This window comes from Cibotium barometz, chromosome 5 (assembly GCF_041138505.1).
Source record: "Cibotium barometz isolate CiBa-2024 chromosome 5, ASM4113850v1, whole genome shotgun sequence".
In the NCBI taxonomy this organism is placed as follows: Eukaryota; Viridiplantae; Streptophyta; class Polypodiopsida; order Cyatheales; family Cibotiaceae; genus Cibotium; species Cibotium barometz.
The window spans coordinates 40356192-40372952 of record NC_141050.1 but is presented as its reverse complement, the minus strand read 5'-3'; the positions used below and the strand labels follow the sequence as shown (position 1 = coordinate 40372952).

Here is a 16761-nt window from a genome sequence, read left to right as displayed (position 1 = left end):
ATGCAGGTTGGGCCGAAGACAGAGAAAGGATGCGCAGCTGCAGCTTGGGGCGAAGAGAGAGAAAGGATGCACAGCTGCAGCTGGGGGCGAAGAGAGAGAAAGGATGCGCAGCTGCGGCTGGGGGCGAAGACAGAGAAAGGATGCGCAGCTGCAGGTTGGGGCGAAGAGAGAGAAAGGGATGCGCAGTTGCGAAGCGAGAGAAGCGAACAGAGAGAAGGGGCAGAGAGAAATGAAATGAAATGTTATATTAACGTCTTCAAAAGGCCATAATGACCTATGAGACCAAAAAGTTACATCATGGTGGATCTGATACAATGTCTGGATAAAAAACCAGAAAATGAAAAAATAAAGATGATACTACTATGCCTTGCCACAGGATCGCTCGCCGCTGAAGCTCCCGCTCCCCCCCCCCCCTGCTCGCGCTGCTGCCTGCACGCCCTCCCCCCTTCCCGCCAACGCGTCTGTCCCCCCCCCCCCCTTGGTTCTCTTGCGCCCCCCGCCCCAGCGCTGTAGCGCCCGCCCCCTGCTCCTCTCCACCGCGCCCCCCTCCCTTCTTCACCGCCCCGCCCCCCTCCGTCAGTCTCCGCCCTCTCACCCTTTCGCGTTGCTCCCCCCCCCCCCCCCCCCCCCCGGGTTTTTTTTCTTCGCCGCCGCCTTACCCCCCCCCCCCCCCCCTCTTTCTGTTTTTTCCGTCCCCTGGTTTTTTCTTTTGCCTTCTGCCTTCCCCCTCCGCCATTTGTGTGCAGCTCGGCTCTTGCAGGACTCTCCGCATCCGCTCCGCCTTCGACATAGCTTCAGACTCTGATGGAGGCTCCTCCCGCCCCACCTCAGAGGGACTCTTCCGCAGCCCCCTCGCCCGTCCCTGAGGATACCCCCATCAGGCTTTCTCTTTCGCCAGAAGAGGAAGCGAGCCTAACGCAGAGGTGGAACCAGAGTCACATGGGGACGGGGGACGGGGACGGGGGCGGGGACGGGGAAGTGCCGTCCCGGGGACGTGTCACCAGCGTGGACATTTCCCAATCTGAAAGGGGTCGGGTGGACTCCAGGATGTTTAAATATTTGGAAAGTACAAGCTTTGGGAATGGGGGATTATCCTAGAATACAAAGGACCACACTCCTAAAATTTAGGAGAGTTGCTATTTTTGGCCCGACTCTGATGGAAATTCTATTCGCGTCATTACATCTGGAATTGAGCAGATACCAAGAGTTGGCAAAGTGCCTATGACAGAATGTCTACTAGTTGGGATATTTTTAGAGGTAAAGATTATGGAAGGACCCATCTCTTAGATTGGGACATGTGGCAAGAAAGTGGACCAAAGTGAGACAAGTGGCCTCACACTTGTCACTTCAGCTATTGTGTGGCTCTCCACTTGTCATCGTAGCCTTCTCTTGCCATTTTAGCTCATGGGAGGCCCAAATCTATAAATTGGAGCCCTCTCTCTTCATTAATGGAGGCTCTCTTGCTGTACACTAGCCTCTACCACCGTTGAAGGCTTCCCTAATGATGGCTACTCTCTTTCTCTCTCTCTTGAAGGCTGCCCATGAAGAATACCGGCTGTTGGGGACTGTTTTGGAGGCTTCCATCGCGAAGAAAGACTTAAGGCAAGGGTATTCAATCATTTATTATGATTTCTAGCCATTGTATGTGTTGTACCAGCATTTGTACTTGCTGTACCTGCTGTACCAGCCACCGTACCGGCTGTACCAGCCTCTGTACTTGCTGTACCTGCTGTACCAGCCACCGTACCAGCTGTACCAGCCACTGTACTTGCTGTACCAGCTTCTATACTTGCTGTACCAGCTGTACCAGCCACCGTACCGGCTGTACCAGCCACCGTACCAGCTGTACCAGCCATTGTACCTACTGTACCGGCTGAATGGAGAGTTGTACTTGCTGTACCCTTTCTATTGCATGAAGACCCGTGGTTTTTGGGGAAGAATCAGTACCCACACGGAGGTATATGGATTATATTGTTGGCTCGGCGTTTCTACAGCCTATGTTCCGGCTCAGTTGCCTTGTGTTGGGCTGTGTTATGGCATTTGTATATGGATAATCCGGCATCTCCCGTGGGGAGAGTAAGGCCCGCAAAGCTTGTACATGATATTATTCTCCTTGGGTAATAAAATACTCCAAGGGGGGGGTCGGCCCATTCCGGCCTCTATGCAGTGTCACTCGTGCAAGCTCCATTTGCAGCATTTGTGGATGTTTTGTCCAGCTTTATGTTTTATGCAAAGTGATGATGGATATGTGTTAAGGCTGTGGCCACATTTAAATGTTTTAATATGCATTGATGGTATCAACAAGTGTGTCAAAGGCCCTAGTCCCCCGGGCACCCGCCGCCGCGAGTTTCATTGGTATCAGAGCATAGGCTTTCTTGGAAGCGGAGATGGACGGGGTCGGGAACGGCAAAAAAAAACCTCTTTTTTAAAAGCAATTTAGGAGTTGTATGCATGACATACATATAGAGACACACTTTGAACAAAATTTTACACCGAATAGACAAAAAAACAAGAGTCATTTTGAGCAAAATGCGCGAATAAAACATCGATGGCACACTGATTATGTGATTGATAGTCTGATAGATACAAAGAGATAAGTACATGCCTCATGGGCAGTGAGGGTTACAAAAAAGAGTGGGTACAAAATAGGGATACTAGATAGATCACAATAGATCATGGCCATTGGCAGTGGGCACAAAAAAGGTGAGATGGCTCAAGGCTCAAGAGTCAAGCCTCAAGCTCTTGAAGTGCTAGCCTGGCGGGAGGCTTGGAAGTCGAAGTCGTCGATGCCATTTGAAGCCTCCTCCTCCCCCTCAGGCTGTAGCTCCTCCTCTACCTCCTCAAGATGCTCCTGAGCTGCAGGATCCTGCTGTGCCATCTCCCATTCGGTGAAGGGATCCGCCTTCCCTGTTGCTGTCGCACATAGCATGCGCAAGTTAGCGCTCACAAAAACCAAATCACTTGCCCTTTGCACTTCAAGGCGGTTCCTCTTCTTAGAGGCAATGTGACTGTAAACGCTCCAAAGTTGCTCCAAGCAACTAGAGCTCACAGCCTGGCTAAGGATGCGAATAGCCAAGCGATGCAACTCCGGCCCATCTGATCCGTAATCCTCCCACCAAAGAGGAGACCCAATCTTGAGGCGGTCAAGCTGTGCATCTAAACATCCAAAAGATCCCTGCCGTGTCCTGTACTGAGATAGCTGGTCTCTGATCTTCCGCCTGATCTTCCGCCTGATGGTAGGGTCGGGCTCTAAGCGCTCCAAAATGATCCGCCATCCCCTGCTTACTTCCTTGTCGCCCTCTTGCTTTCTGCCCTGGAACTCTGGATCAACCACAAAGGCAGCCGCATGAAGAGGGGAGTAGTAGGAGTTCCACCTGGACTCACATAATGAGTGGATCTCCTCAAACTCGGCCCTGTCTGGCACAAGCTGCTGGAGTGACTCGATCATGCGATCCATGGCCTCATAGACCTTGCCGATACATGGTTCACGGCCGTCAATGACTCGTAGAAGGTGAACAATAGGCTTGACCAAGGCATCGAGTGTCTTCACCTTCTCCCACCAAGCGGCATCGTCGGCGCGATCTCGGCACGTTCTCCCTGTTGCCGATTTTGACTGCGGCATGGCAGAAAATTCATCACTAAGGAAAAGCCCTCTTAGGGCTCCACCACATGTAGACAAGCGGCCTAGCATGAGGAAGTTGTATGCAAACCTTGTCTCAGAATACTTGAGGAGGGAAAGAGTGCTCCTTTTAGAGAACTCATGTCGCAGCCTTTGGTGGTTGAGGACAAAGGATACAAGCTGGTTAGCCTCCTCAATGGTGGGTGCAATCCATGGCAAGGCACCTATGTCTTTGAGGAGGTTGTTGAGACAATGGGCCATGCAAAAAGAAACTGTGATGGATGGATACATTGACTCAATAATGCTCCCGGCTGCCCTATTTGACGCCTCTCCATCCGCCACCATGCCGACCACAAGCTCCGGCCCAATGACCTCAATCGTGGACGCCCATTCCGCGGCAAGCACATCCACGGCCTTCCCAGTGCCACTTGCATCATGTGACTCGATGAAGTACACTTTGCCCCTTGAGTAGGCCACCACTCCATGGATGGAGCGCTTGCGCGTGTCACTCCATCCGTCTACAATGAGAGAGACTCCGTTAGTCTCCCACGTTGCCTTTGTATCCGCCGCTGCCTACTCAACGGCCAACTTCTCCCTATCAAGCAAAGTGGTGCGAATCTTTTCCGATGAAGGTGGCACATAAGAGGGGCCATATTCCCCGATCTTTGTGGCCATCTCACGGAAGTAAGGAGACCTATTTCAAGTAAGGAAAACCATGTAGCATGTTAGCTTTTTTTGGCAATATGACAAATGCTTTGAAGCATGAGACATTAAAAAAAAAAAGACTGAAGAGAATTGAGTCTCGACTCTCACCGTGCCGCTTGAAACGCAGTGTGGTCGTGGTAGAAGAACCTAGCCACCGACCTATCCACCTCATCCTTCAATTTTGGGTTCCAATTCTCGTTAAGAGTGGATTGACGGCGGATGGGAATGGAGGCACCCGATGTGGATGGAGTGGACTTGAATGGTTGAGAGCTTGAAGCAAGATTTGGGTTCCTCTCCACCTCCATTCGCGTCGGTTGCTCTCGTGCTCTCACCACATCATGAGGATCAACGGCAACATGTCGCCCTCTCTTTGCCGCCTCGGCCGCCTCATAAACCTTGAGCTTCTCAAGAAGCTCCGCTCGCTTCTCAGGAGTAGCGCGTGCGCAAAATTGCACTTGATGACCGGCCTCGTGCAAAAAGTGAGCTCACACTTTGTTGGCGCCGCCACTTCTCTTGTAGGAACAAAGCTTGCAATTCCATGCCCTTGAACCACCGCCCACTCCACGACTAGCGTAGTGGACCTCATCCCACCATGACCATGTGTGCACCGCTGGCCTCCTTCGTGAAGAGCCCGCAACGGAAGATGTGGCGGCGGCGCCTTCACCTTGAGATGCCATGAATGATGATAGTGTGAGAGAGAGGGAAGAAGGGTGCAATAGAGAGTTGCAAGTTGCCGCTTGACTCTTGAGGCTTGCAAGTCTCAAGAGGGATGGATCATGGAACTTGGAGAGAGAGAGAGAGAGAGAGAGATGGCTTGGAGAGAGAGAGAGAGAGAGAGAGAGATGGCTTGGAAGTTGGCACAACTTGGAACTTTGAAGTTTGGATTCTGGAAGCTTGAGGCTTGAGAAATGAGTGTGGGTACAATAGAGAGTGTGCCTTTTTTTATAGTTGGAAATCTGCCCGTTTCTGCCCGTTCTGCCCGTTTCAGGCCGTTTTCTGCCCGTTTCTGGCCGTTGGAGAGGTTCCCTCACCGCGTCCCCGGGACGCCCTCATGCGTCCCCGTGTTGCACGGCGTCCCCTGCGCGTCCCGGCCGTCCCCGGCCGTCCCCGTCTCCGCGTCCCCGCGTCCCGCGTCCCTAAGGCCCGTCCCCGCGTCCCCGTGTGACTCTGGGTGGAACGCCTCCAGGCACATTCCACCATCTGCTATATAGTCGGCACTCGCCCCAGCAGAGGGGAGATCCGGGATCTTCTCCAAGCCCGCCTTCTTACAGATGTGGGCAAGATCCTGGACGTTCAGCTACTGGGCCGTGGACCCTACCAGATTGAGTTCGAGACAGCCCAGAGTGTGGCCCAGGTCCTAGCCATGAGTCCCCTTGACATCAGGGGCGCTCAGGCATTCTTCAAACCTTGGCAGCATGGCTTTGACCCAGCAGCGGCCGAGCAGGGAGAGCGCCTTTTCCATGTTACAATTTGCTTCCCTGGACTCCGCCGTGAGTACCTTCCACTCCTTTCTAGGCAATCCTGACGGATGAGTCTGGTAATCTCTGTCCGTGTGAGAGTGAGAGAGGGTGCCTCCAGAGAATAGTGGAAGGGAGGCAATCTGTCCATGCTAAAACCATGTGCCTGGAACCGAGATGTCATCTGTCCATACCAACAAGCCGTCGGGAGGACTCAAGGGTGAGGCATGCATATCTGTCTCGGGGGAAATCCCACAAGCCATGTATGTAGGAGACTGATCTCGTAAGAGCCTCAATCACCAGAGGGGCAGCCACCAGCTCTGCTCGAATAATCTCATGAGGTACCACGGCCTTGGCTCTAATAATCATAGATACCAAAGGCCTCTCCATACCTCTCCTCCCGCCTGCGCTGTGATGGCCCACTGGAGGTCCCCATATCTGCACTCCATAAAGCATAGCTGATGTCACTAGAGTGTCAAAAAGCCAAAGTTTCGTTCGAGGTTCGTGAAACTGAACCTGCGAACACATCCTCTCCAAACCACCCAGGGCTGCATGTGCTCTAGTCAATCTAGTCTCTGCTGCTCTCCTCATGGAAAACACTGGCCCACTGAATACTACCCCAAGATATGTATATGCATCTGTATACTCCACAATCTCCTACCCATATGTAAATGTGGGAGCTGATCGCCTAACCCACTGTGGCGTGGTGTTAAACACCATAACCTTGGTTTTGCCAAGGTTGATAGACAATCCACTATCATGTGCAAACTCATGTAAAGCATCCAGATGACGTTGCATACCCTCAGGGGAGTCAAAGATCAACACAATATCATCAGCATATAACAATAGTGGGATCCATGTACCTGCTAGGCTGGGCTCCTCTGTCCCCCAATCTCTCAATGTAGTCAGAAGCCTCATCCACATACATACCAAACAATGAAGGAGATAACTAGCAACCTTGCTTCACTCCTATAGTGGAGTGAACCAAAGTAGAGACCCCCTCTGGGGTGCGTACCTGTCCTGCAACTGATCTATATAAAGCCATAATCCCCCATATGAGCTCTGTGGTGGGTACCCCCATCTCCTGTAAATCGCCTCATCAATCTGGCTGTGGACTAAAGAAGTCTGTAATGTGCCTCTGAGTCTGGCTCTCTGTGCGCCTAAGCAGGCTATCTCTATATCTCCGCAGCTCAAGCAAGAACAATCCCAAACACCTCTGGTCCTGGTACCCCATGACTCTGGAAAGTGGTCCAAAACCCTCTCTGAATAAACAGTGGAAACAACCACGTATCTCATAGTATGCAGTACAATGGCATATATAATGCAGCTCTGTCTCTGGCTCCCCATGGCATACTCGACATATCCTGGCCTCAGCTGGTATACCTATATATCGGCCAAGCTGGTGTGAGGATGTGCGAATCTGACCAATAGCACATCGTACTGCATGAGACAAGTGTACATCCATGTGACTGGGTCTGATCATTAGCATATAACAATAGTGGGATCCATGTACCTGCTAGCTGGGCTCCTCTGTCCCCCAATCTCTCAATGTAGTTAGAACCCTCATCCACATACATACCAAACAATGAAGGAGATAACGGGCAACCTTGCTTCACTCCTATAGTTGAGTGAACCAAAGTAGAGACCCCCTCTGGGGTGCGTACCTGTCCTACAACTGATCTATATAAAGCCATAATCCCCCATATGAGCTCTGTGGGTCCCATCTCTTGTAATCGCCTCATCAATCTGGCTCTGGGGACTGTATCAAATGCTTTGCGGAAGTCCACAAAGCTACAATAAATCCGTCGCCCATGCGACCTGCCCTCCTCAATAATGGCCCGCAGAGTCAAGATGTGGTCAAGAGTAGAGAAACCTCTCCTGAACCCTGCCTGTCCCTCTGCTCGAATGCCCTCTCTCTCTGCCCATCTACTCAAATGCTGCTCAAGAATGGATGCATACAATCGTGCTAGTGTGTGACCAATCATAATAGTGCGATAATTCCCTGGCTCCATAGGGTCCCCTGACTTGAAGATAGGCACGATGGTGGACATACTCCAAGTCTCGGGTAAGCCTTCACACATGGCACGATTGAGCATCACTGCTAGAAGCTCTCCCAGTCTTCATCCTATCAATGGCCTTCCTTACCATCTCTGCGGTAAAGAAAGTACATGTCTGTGGGCATGGTGCTGGCAGGTCAGGAAAAGGTGTCTGTCCAGGAACTGTATATAGAGATGCTGCATAACTACCCCAGACCTCTGTAGAAGTGATTGCCAAAGCAGGGGAGGACTCATGAAACAAGCGCCAAGACTCCCTCGTATCCTGGCTAAAGAACAGTTGGTATAATTCCTGCTCTAGCTGAGCAAGGAAGGCCCGCTTCTTCCTCCGCACAAGGCGCCAGAAGGCAATACGTGACTGTCGGTGGGTAGTGACTCCCCCGTTGCAGTCGGGCTCTTGTCTCTCTGCACTCCTCATCATACCAGCTGTTCTGGGGCATACACCTAGAACGCTGTCTGTGTCCAGGCTAAGTATGTGGATATGCCTCTCTCGCTGCATCCTGTAAAGTCTCTGTCAGTATATGGGTTAGCTCCTCAAAAGGTCTCTCTGGCTCCTCTGTGTACAAACGTCTATAAATCCCATCTCTGTAGACAGCATCAGTCTCTGAAGTAAAAGTATATCGAGTGTGATCTGCCCCTCGTGTCCTCTGAGCTGTGGTAAAGTGAAAAGAGATGGTCAATGTCAACAATGCATGATCCACTACTACCCCAATGGGCCGAGATCCTACTGTGAAGTCCTCAATGCATGAAACAAAGCTCGGCATAGCCATAACATAATCCACTGTGCTAGCACCATGTCTTTGTGGAAAGCAAGTAAAACCAGTTGCTGACGGAAACCTCTGCAAGCCATTAAGTATGGCCAACCCATGTGCAGTCCCCATATCTACCAAATATCTCCCATACTCTGTGCACTCCACATCCTGTGAGCGTCTGTCTAATCCCATATCCAGAGTGTCCAGCTCTCTCAGCATCTCCTCTGAGGTATCATAAAAGGCTGTCTGGCGGTTGCCCGTCCGGGCATTAAAGTCCCCTAACAGGATGATGTCTCCATCCCTAGAGAACTCCCATATGTCATCATCTAGCACAGAGAAAGGAGACTGCCCTCTAGGTGCTGCATATGTCGATGTACTAGGAGCAAAATAGCATATGGCAATATACAGGAATCTGCCTGTGTCGGCCCTCAGTCTCACCCACATATATCTGGTCTGATCATCTCTCCGAACGATGTGTAGAAGCGGTTGCAGCTCCTCCCTGAAAAGAACTGCCACCCCCCCTGATCCTCTACTACTGTGTACCGATCTCGTCTCTACTCTGCAAGTTGTCTCCCATCTATATCCTGTCACCTGTTATGCATACATGGCAAAAGTTGTACAGGTTGTAGAGTCCACATGCATTGATGAGGCTGTTGGAAATGTGTGTTGGGAGAAAGCTATGGATGAGGAAATGGATGCACTATATGGAAATGAGACTTGGGATTTAGTGCAATTGCCTGAAGGCAAGAAAGCCATTGGATGCAAGTGGGTGTACAAAGTAAAACATAACAGTGATGGAAGCATAAGCAAGTACAAGGCTAGATTGGTAGCCAAAGGATATGTGCAGACATATGGCATTGATTATGAGGAAACTTTCAGCCCAGTTGCCAAGATGGCAACAGTGAGAGTTGTGATAGCAGTGGCTGCGTTAAAGCAATGGTCTTTACATCAGATGGATGTAAAGAATGCATTCTTGCATGGGGATTTGCAAGGAGAGGTGTATATGTTGCAGCCACCTGGTTACGAGGATGTGAGTCACCCCGAGCATGTTTGCAGGTTAAAGAACGCCTTGTATGGCTTAAAACAAGCACCAAGAGCATGGTCTGACAAGATTTTTGAATATCTTGTCACTATTGGCTTTCATGTAGCCAATGCAGATTTCTCGCTGTATGTGAGACACAGTGATAGAGGGATTGTGCTTGTTGTCATCTATGTAGATGACCTGATCATTATAGGGGACCATGATGCAAAGATCTTTGATGTAAAGATCTTGCTTAGACAGAAGTTTGAGATGAAGAATCTGGAGGAGCTCAGATATTTCTTGGGCATTGAGGTGATTAGGTGTCACCACATGGTATTGGATTACTGTAGAGACAGTATGGCTTGGACATGTTGTCCAAGTATGGTATGATAGGCTGTAAGCCTATCTCAGTGCCATTGGATTAGAATGGCAAGTTGAGTGCAGATTCAGGAGAGATTTTGGAGGATCCTACTATGTATAGGCGCATAGTAGGAAGCTTGATCTACATGACGATCACCAGGCCAGATTTGAGCTATGCTGTTGGGTTGGTGAGTCAGTTTATGCAGGTTCTTCGAAAGCCGCATTTGGATGCATTGAGACGCATACTGAGGTATGTGAGGTCTACTTTGCATTGTGGACTATTTTATGAAACTGGGACAGAGATATGCGTGCATGGGTACATAGATGCTGATTGGGCTGGTAGTATCTCAGATAGAAGATCTACTGGTGGCTTCATGTTTTCTTTGGGGAGTGCTGCTATGACTTGGAGCAGCAAGAAGCAGCCTACAGTTGCTCTATCCAGTAGAGAGGCCGAGTACAGAGGTGCTGCTATGGGAGCATGTGAGGTAGCTTGGTTGAGAAAGCTACTTGCAGATTTGGGTCTATCAGTGGATAGACAAGTTGTCATTTTCTGTGACAACATCAGTAGTATACAGTTGGCCAGGAACCCAGTTTTTCATGCTCGCACGAAGCATATAGAGGTCCACTACCATTTTGTCATAGAGAAGGTTTTGGCAGGAGACGTTGACCTTGTTTATGTCAGTACACAGGATCAGGTCGCTGACATCTTCACCAAAGCATTGGGTACAAAGAAGCTCCGCAGATTCAGGGCTTCGCTTGGTGTACATGAGATGGAGTTGAGCTCAAGGGGGAGTGTTGAGATATCGAGCTCATCTAGTGAGGGGGTGGACACTGATGACCCGCCTGGGGGATAGGCCCCACACACCACTGGCATGGTTGGTGAGATCATGGGTGATATGCGGCCAGTGGGATGACAGGCTGTGTGACAGCCATTCTAGAGATTGGCATAGTTATAGCGCCAGCTCATTTAGTTGGTTCACACTATAGAGAACCCTAGTATGTATTTGGTTGAGTACCTTTTCATATAGTGTGTACTCTCATCTTTGTATATGGTGTGTTGAGTGTTGTGTGAAGAAGAAGAAGATTTTCAGCCTCTCACCTTGTGTTCTCTTTTAGGCTTTTGTGAGTGTGTGTGTGCTTGCAAGAGCTCAAGCTCTCTTCTCCCCTGCATCTTTTCATCCTTCCCAGAGCTATTCTGGCCCTTCTTCTTTTGATCCTTGTTGTTGTTGTTGTTGTTGGGAACCCCCTTGTCTAACTGTTGGTTAGACGCCTGGTTCTATTGGTTGGTCTGAGTCTACTGCTGAGGTTTGGGGGTGACTCGAGCGGTCTTGGGCTTGCCTCCATTGAGCATCATCTCCTGATTCTGTGCAAGAGTCAAAGCCCTACATATGTCTGAGGTTCAAAATTTCGAACGGGGAACCGAATGTTTGGATCCAATCCCTGAATGAATTGCTTGAGCTTCTCCTCCTCGGACTTTCCCAACTATTGAGCTGATGTGATCACCTTGTTGGAGTAAGTGAGCATAGGGGAACTGTTCCGGGTGAGTTCGTAGAACTCATCTTCTAGATTTGTCATGTATTGCGGAGGTAGAAACCTGGTCTTCAAATCTGACACTAAAGTGTCCCAATCATAGTCCGGTAAGCTAGTGTAGGGATCTGTATGCAAACGGGACTAATGTTGCCACCAAGTGATTGCATCACCCGTGAGGCGTGGAGCCGCCAAATGGACTTTGTCTTGGGTTTCTATGATCTCTCAAAGAGGAAAGTGGGCAACAAACTAGTGAATAAACTGAGTCACAACCGAATGGTCGCACTTGCCGTCGTACTTGGTGAAGTTCGGTGCGGCACAGATAACTGTTGTCGAGGCTATGGTTGGGGTTGTGGAGGATTGAGCAAGGTGGAAAGAAGTTACCAGAGTCGGGAGTGTTTGTTGGAACTAGTCCCTCAAGTCTTCTCAGGCTTGTTGCTCGTGGTACGCCTTCGCTTCGAGCTCCGCCCACAATCGCTACTCTTTGGCCTTGCGTATGGCTCTCTCTGCCAGCTATTTGGCCAATCTTGCTTCACGGTCTTGCTCTTCCTTTTCAGTCATTCATCGACACCATTGTTCCATTGAGGAACTTTGTTCTTTGGGTGTCTCCTGTTGGGCCAAGGTTGCTTGTAATTCTGTCAGTTTTTTTTTCCATCTGCACTCTTTCGAGTTGAATTTGGATTTGCCGTATCTGCTCCTTTAGCTTTTGGTTGTCTTCGTCTTCTTTTTGCGGAAGCGTTTCTTTGATTGGTTCTTCTTTAGTGATGTCTTTGGAGCTTGATGCCATTGTGGATGGGCGAGTGGTTCTCCCGATCTCAACTTTACCATCCACCAGATGCCCTCACCCTAGGTTGCCTGGTTGAATCACGTCCCAAGCTCTGATACCAATGTAGCATGCGCTGAGCTAGGACCATGTGAAACAATGAAGCCTTTCTTTAAACCCGAGTTTAGTGAGTCTTCAGCAATCCCTTAAAACAGAATACATGAATCTGAAAGTAGATGTAGTAGAGACGACACCAGATGGGATCCTGATTTACCCATTGAAGGGCCCCCCTCTGCAAGCAGGAGTATTTGCTTTATTTCTTCTTTTGGAGAACTATAACAAGCTGAACTGTGCCTACAAGACTGAGCGGACAAACTGATTGACTGACCGCCAAACGCAAGGACAAAGCGACTAAACACTAGGCAGAACTGTGCATAAGCTTTAGGCGACTGTGAAGCTATCTTCAAGAGTAATACACCCTCTGTCTGAAAATCAGAGTTCAACATCAGTACTCAAGCATGTATGCTTAGGCTTGTGCCTGTGCATACTTTCAGCCCACTTGTGCTCTCAACCCAAGGCAAAGAAGCTTAGTCTCTTCAGGATTTTTCGAGCACACCTTCCCGTAGTCTCGGGCCAGCCCCAGCAGCCCGACCAGGTATAGTACCAGCCAACTATGCACATAGGCATTTAATGCCATTTGCAGCTAGTCGTGTGAGCAGTTCTTGCAAGCCGATAGCCTCTTCAGGCAGCCGACCAACCCCCATAGGCCATATAAAAAGGCAAGAGCAATTCAGTGGTTGGGCTTCTGGCTGACAAGCTGTCTGGTCTGGTCAATTGGCTCCCCAAGCCCATGAAGGGCTGCCGACTAGTCTAATGTGGCATGACAAGGGGCTTGACTACCCCTTGCAAGGCTAGCCACCACTTGGGGTTGGCCCCTTCTACATGTGTTGCAACTATATGCCTAACATGCAACTACTGCTACGGCTAACCTCTACATGCTCCTGAATGATGAATGCTTGCTGAATTCTCCGCAGTGGGTTAAGAGGATTGACCTGACACTCTAAGGCTGGTAAAAGGTACTACTTTTGTACAATATTCTTGCACTGTTGATGAGCCAGTTTGTAACCGTGTACCACAGTGCATGGGTGCACGTGACACATTGGTGGTATGGGATGCCAATGATTGGCATGTATCTGTGGAGTGGAACCTTAGCCCTTGGCTTGGGGGTGGATCGAAGTATTGATCCTACGGTTGGGTGGTGAGCTTGCCTGGACCCCTTTGTTGGGTTTTCTCTAATCTAGTGTTTGTTTATGACCTTTACACGTGGGACGTGTACACACTATTCACATGCAAGTAATGCGTGTGACACGTGGACGTTGTGGGGGAAAACCAATGGCGGCATACTATTGCACATCACCACTTATAATAATAAGTGTGAACGGGTAATAATATACTCCAAGGGGGAGGGCGGCTCATTTTAGCCTCACGTGGTCTCACCTTTGCACATCTCTCTTTTACAGTTTTGTGGATTAAGTGGCATATGTTTAAGGTTGTGGCCAATTTCAGTGGCTGATTGCATTAATGGTCAAGTGTTTTGCAAAACCCCAAGGCACTCCGGAAGCTACAAGCACACCGGTAGGTGTGACTCTAAACCCCACTATTGGGCACTAATGACATAGTATCTGGTCCATACTATGCATGATGGAGTTGATGATTTATTGTCTTGTGGATGACTATCATGAGGTTATAAATTGCACTTTCTTATAAGGTGAATTTGGGCATGTTCATGGATTCATCTAGGTATATCTCTATGTTGTATTAGCAAACATGCAAATTTCACATTGTGATGTTTTCGTCCAAGTTGCAGCCAGTTGATATTGTGTTAATTCTTTCTATCTTTAGTGGTGCTTATGCCCTATCAACTACCTATTTGTTGTAATAATTCTTTCTATTTGTTATGATCCTTAGTGCTAGGCTTCATTATGGCTAAGTCTGCCCTACATCTTCGAAGCTGTGAGACAGAAACTCAGTACAGAGAATGTATGCTCTTACGTGTGGGTGCATTGGGGGGGGGGGGGGGGGGGGTAGGAGCATATATTGATACCAAGTTCTACATCCATTATTGGACACCGATGACGTTCGTGGGGATGTTGTAGTATCTAGTCCATACTACGCATGATGGAGTTGATGGTTTATTGTCTTGTGAATGATTACCATGAGGTTATAAATTGCACTTTCTTATAAGGTGAATTTGGGCATTTTCCTGGATTCATCTAGGTATATCTTTGTTTAAGCTTATTGTGTTTTAGCTCATTGTGTTGCTTTGTAGGTCCACACTTCATTAGAGTACGGCCTGACAATTTATAAGTGAGTTTGGGCGTCCACACCTCATTAAAGACTGGGCATAGTGTTGCTTTGCAGGTCCACAGTTCATTAAAGTACGGCCTGACAATTTATAAGTGAGTTTGGGCATCCACACCTCATTAAAGACTAGGCGGACAGGTTGTGAGTGAGTTTGGGCACTTATTAGATGGCGGCATGAATCAGGCACACTTTTAAATAAAAGAGTGTGGACAACTTATTGGGCACCCTCTCCACTTATGGGAGAGGTGTGGCTCCTGTTGAGGTGGGCCAATGGCCATCCATTATATGAATGGAAAGGCTTATCCTCTCCCTTACTTGTAGGGAAATAGGCACCGTCTTCATGAGGAGGAAAAGGAAGACAATTTTCAGCACAACACACTTTCTGGCATGATTTCTTGCTTCTCCAACTCTTGGATCAGCCAGCAGATGAGTGCTACACTATCGCTGACAATTTGATCAAAAGCTGACTTTCTCTTCACCTACTCTACATCCATGTGCTTGACCATTAAGGTCTTCTATGACTCGGCCTGGCACACACATGCTTGTGTATGGATGCCAGTGGAGCATAGCTGCTTGTGGCAAGACACGGGGGATTGGGGAGTGAGGTTCCACGACAAAAGCTGTGCAATCAACCCCGACTTCGACAAAACATGTTTGGAAAATGATTTCATTGCATGGATGTCATTGGAAATCTGGCATGTGATGCCCATGAAGCTTATCTCTTAAATACAATCATATTACAAGGGCGGTTGGCACTTTCCGGCCCTATTGCAATTTGCAATGTCATTTAAATTTCAGCATTGCTATCTCGTTTGGTTTTGTGCCATTTCATCTCGTTTAATAGTATTAATAGTTCAAGTGTCAAGATTGTGCTCAACCCTTTTTGGGCAATTAGAGGGGCTCTTGCTCCTCGCATGCACATGACTAGTCATACTTTTAGAGCTGATTTGATAGTTCATGTACTTGTGGAGCTGGGTATAGTGATCGGTAAAAAAATATCAGTGAGGTATTGGAAGTCGTCCAGTTTGCCTGGATTTGTGGTTAAGCCTTGGAGAAGGGAGAGCTACAAGTTTGACAGTAGGATCACTTTTTTGTAGCGTGCAAATCTTAAAAAACAGCTGGAGACGGCAAGGAATCAGAAAGAGAAGCTAGAAGCACTGTGTCGGACATTACAAGCGGAGCGTAAGCAGCAAAATCTTGCAATGGCTAGTGTTGCAGCCTCAGCAGCTGCCTCAGGTGCCATTTCTTCTGTAGCAGCCTTCAAAATGGAACAGGTAATTTTTTTAAAATTAAGTAAAACGCCGAGTTTTTTTATATGTTAGGTCTTTTCTGGTGCAGTATTATTGGTAGGTGGTCAAATCTTTTCATTTATGTCACAGGTAGTGCAAGATGAGTCAAGCTAAAGAGCACTCTTTTGTCCCACAGTCAGAAGCAACTAATTTCGAAGTTGTGACCATCAAAGCCTGCAGATGAAGGGTAAGCTTACTCTCCAGCGGTTGGGATTGCTGTCTTCATACTCAGAGAAAAGGCCCCATCTTCATACTCAGTGAATAGCTTGGATTTCTTTGATTTCGTATCTACGAATGTTTGTATGACTTCGAGAAGTCTGGTGAAGTGCTACAAATATAGGCTTGCCTCAGTAGGTACTAATTTATCAACCCCAAATTTATTACTTGGAGCTTCTCCTAGAGGCACTCTAAAGTGTGATAGCTTCTGATAGAGCAACCTTGTGTTGAGAGATTGTTAATGTTTTGCAATTTTGAGCCAAAAGTGGCTATGGATTTGGCTTCTTCACCTCTGAAGGAAACATTGGAAACGCGAAAGTGAACGCCTTTGTATAAGCAGATGCTAGTTGATATTACCTAATGCTGTGACTGACATTTTATCTTAGATCGTGTTTGACGTAACTTGTTTCAATTGTGAGGAGCATCAAGGCAACATGGCATGTGCACCTTTATCAGCATCCAAGTACCTCACCAAGTATGAATGGATGTATCTATCTCCAAGGGATGTATGAATGGGAAGACTAAGCCCCCTAAACTTATCTGAAATGTTAATGCTGCATTCACCGTATACAACATAAAAGGCATTTGTAGAAAGCTGTTTTGAAAAGAAAATCCTTTTACTCGAGTGTGTCCA

The 16761-nt window shown here is 48.4% G+C and overlaps 1 protein-coding gene across 4 annotated transcripts in view; it reads left to right on the top strand.

The window, feature by feature from the left end:
* The window catches only part of LOC147638484 (uncharacterized), a 90603-nt gene extending 74078 nt beyond the window's left edge, over positions 1–16525 (top strand). For 2 of the 4 annotated variants that reach the window (XM_086798392.1, XM_086798393.1), the window contains exons 13-14: positions 15720–15896; positions 16048–16525. In XM_086798392.1, the coding sequence (XP_086654518.1) occupies positions 15720–15896; positions 16048–16095 (225 nt within the window). In that variant the 3' untranslated portion in view covers positions 16096–16525. Of the gene's footprint in view, positions 1–15719; positions 15897–16001 lie in introns of all 4 variants that reach the window. The other 2 variants (XM_086798394.1, XM_086798395.1) reach the window with 1 other exon arrangement.
* The last annotated feature ends 236 nt before the right edge of the window (positions 16526–16761 follow it).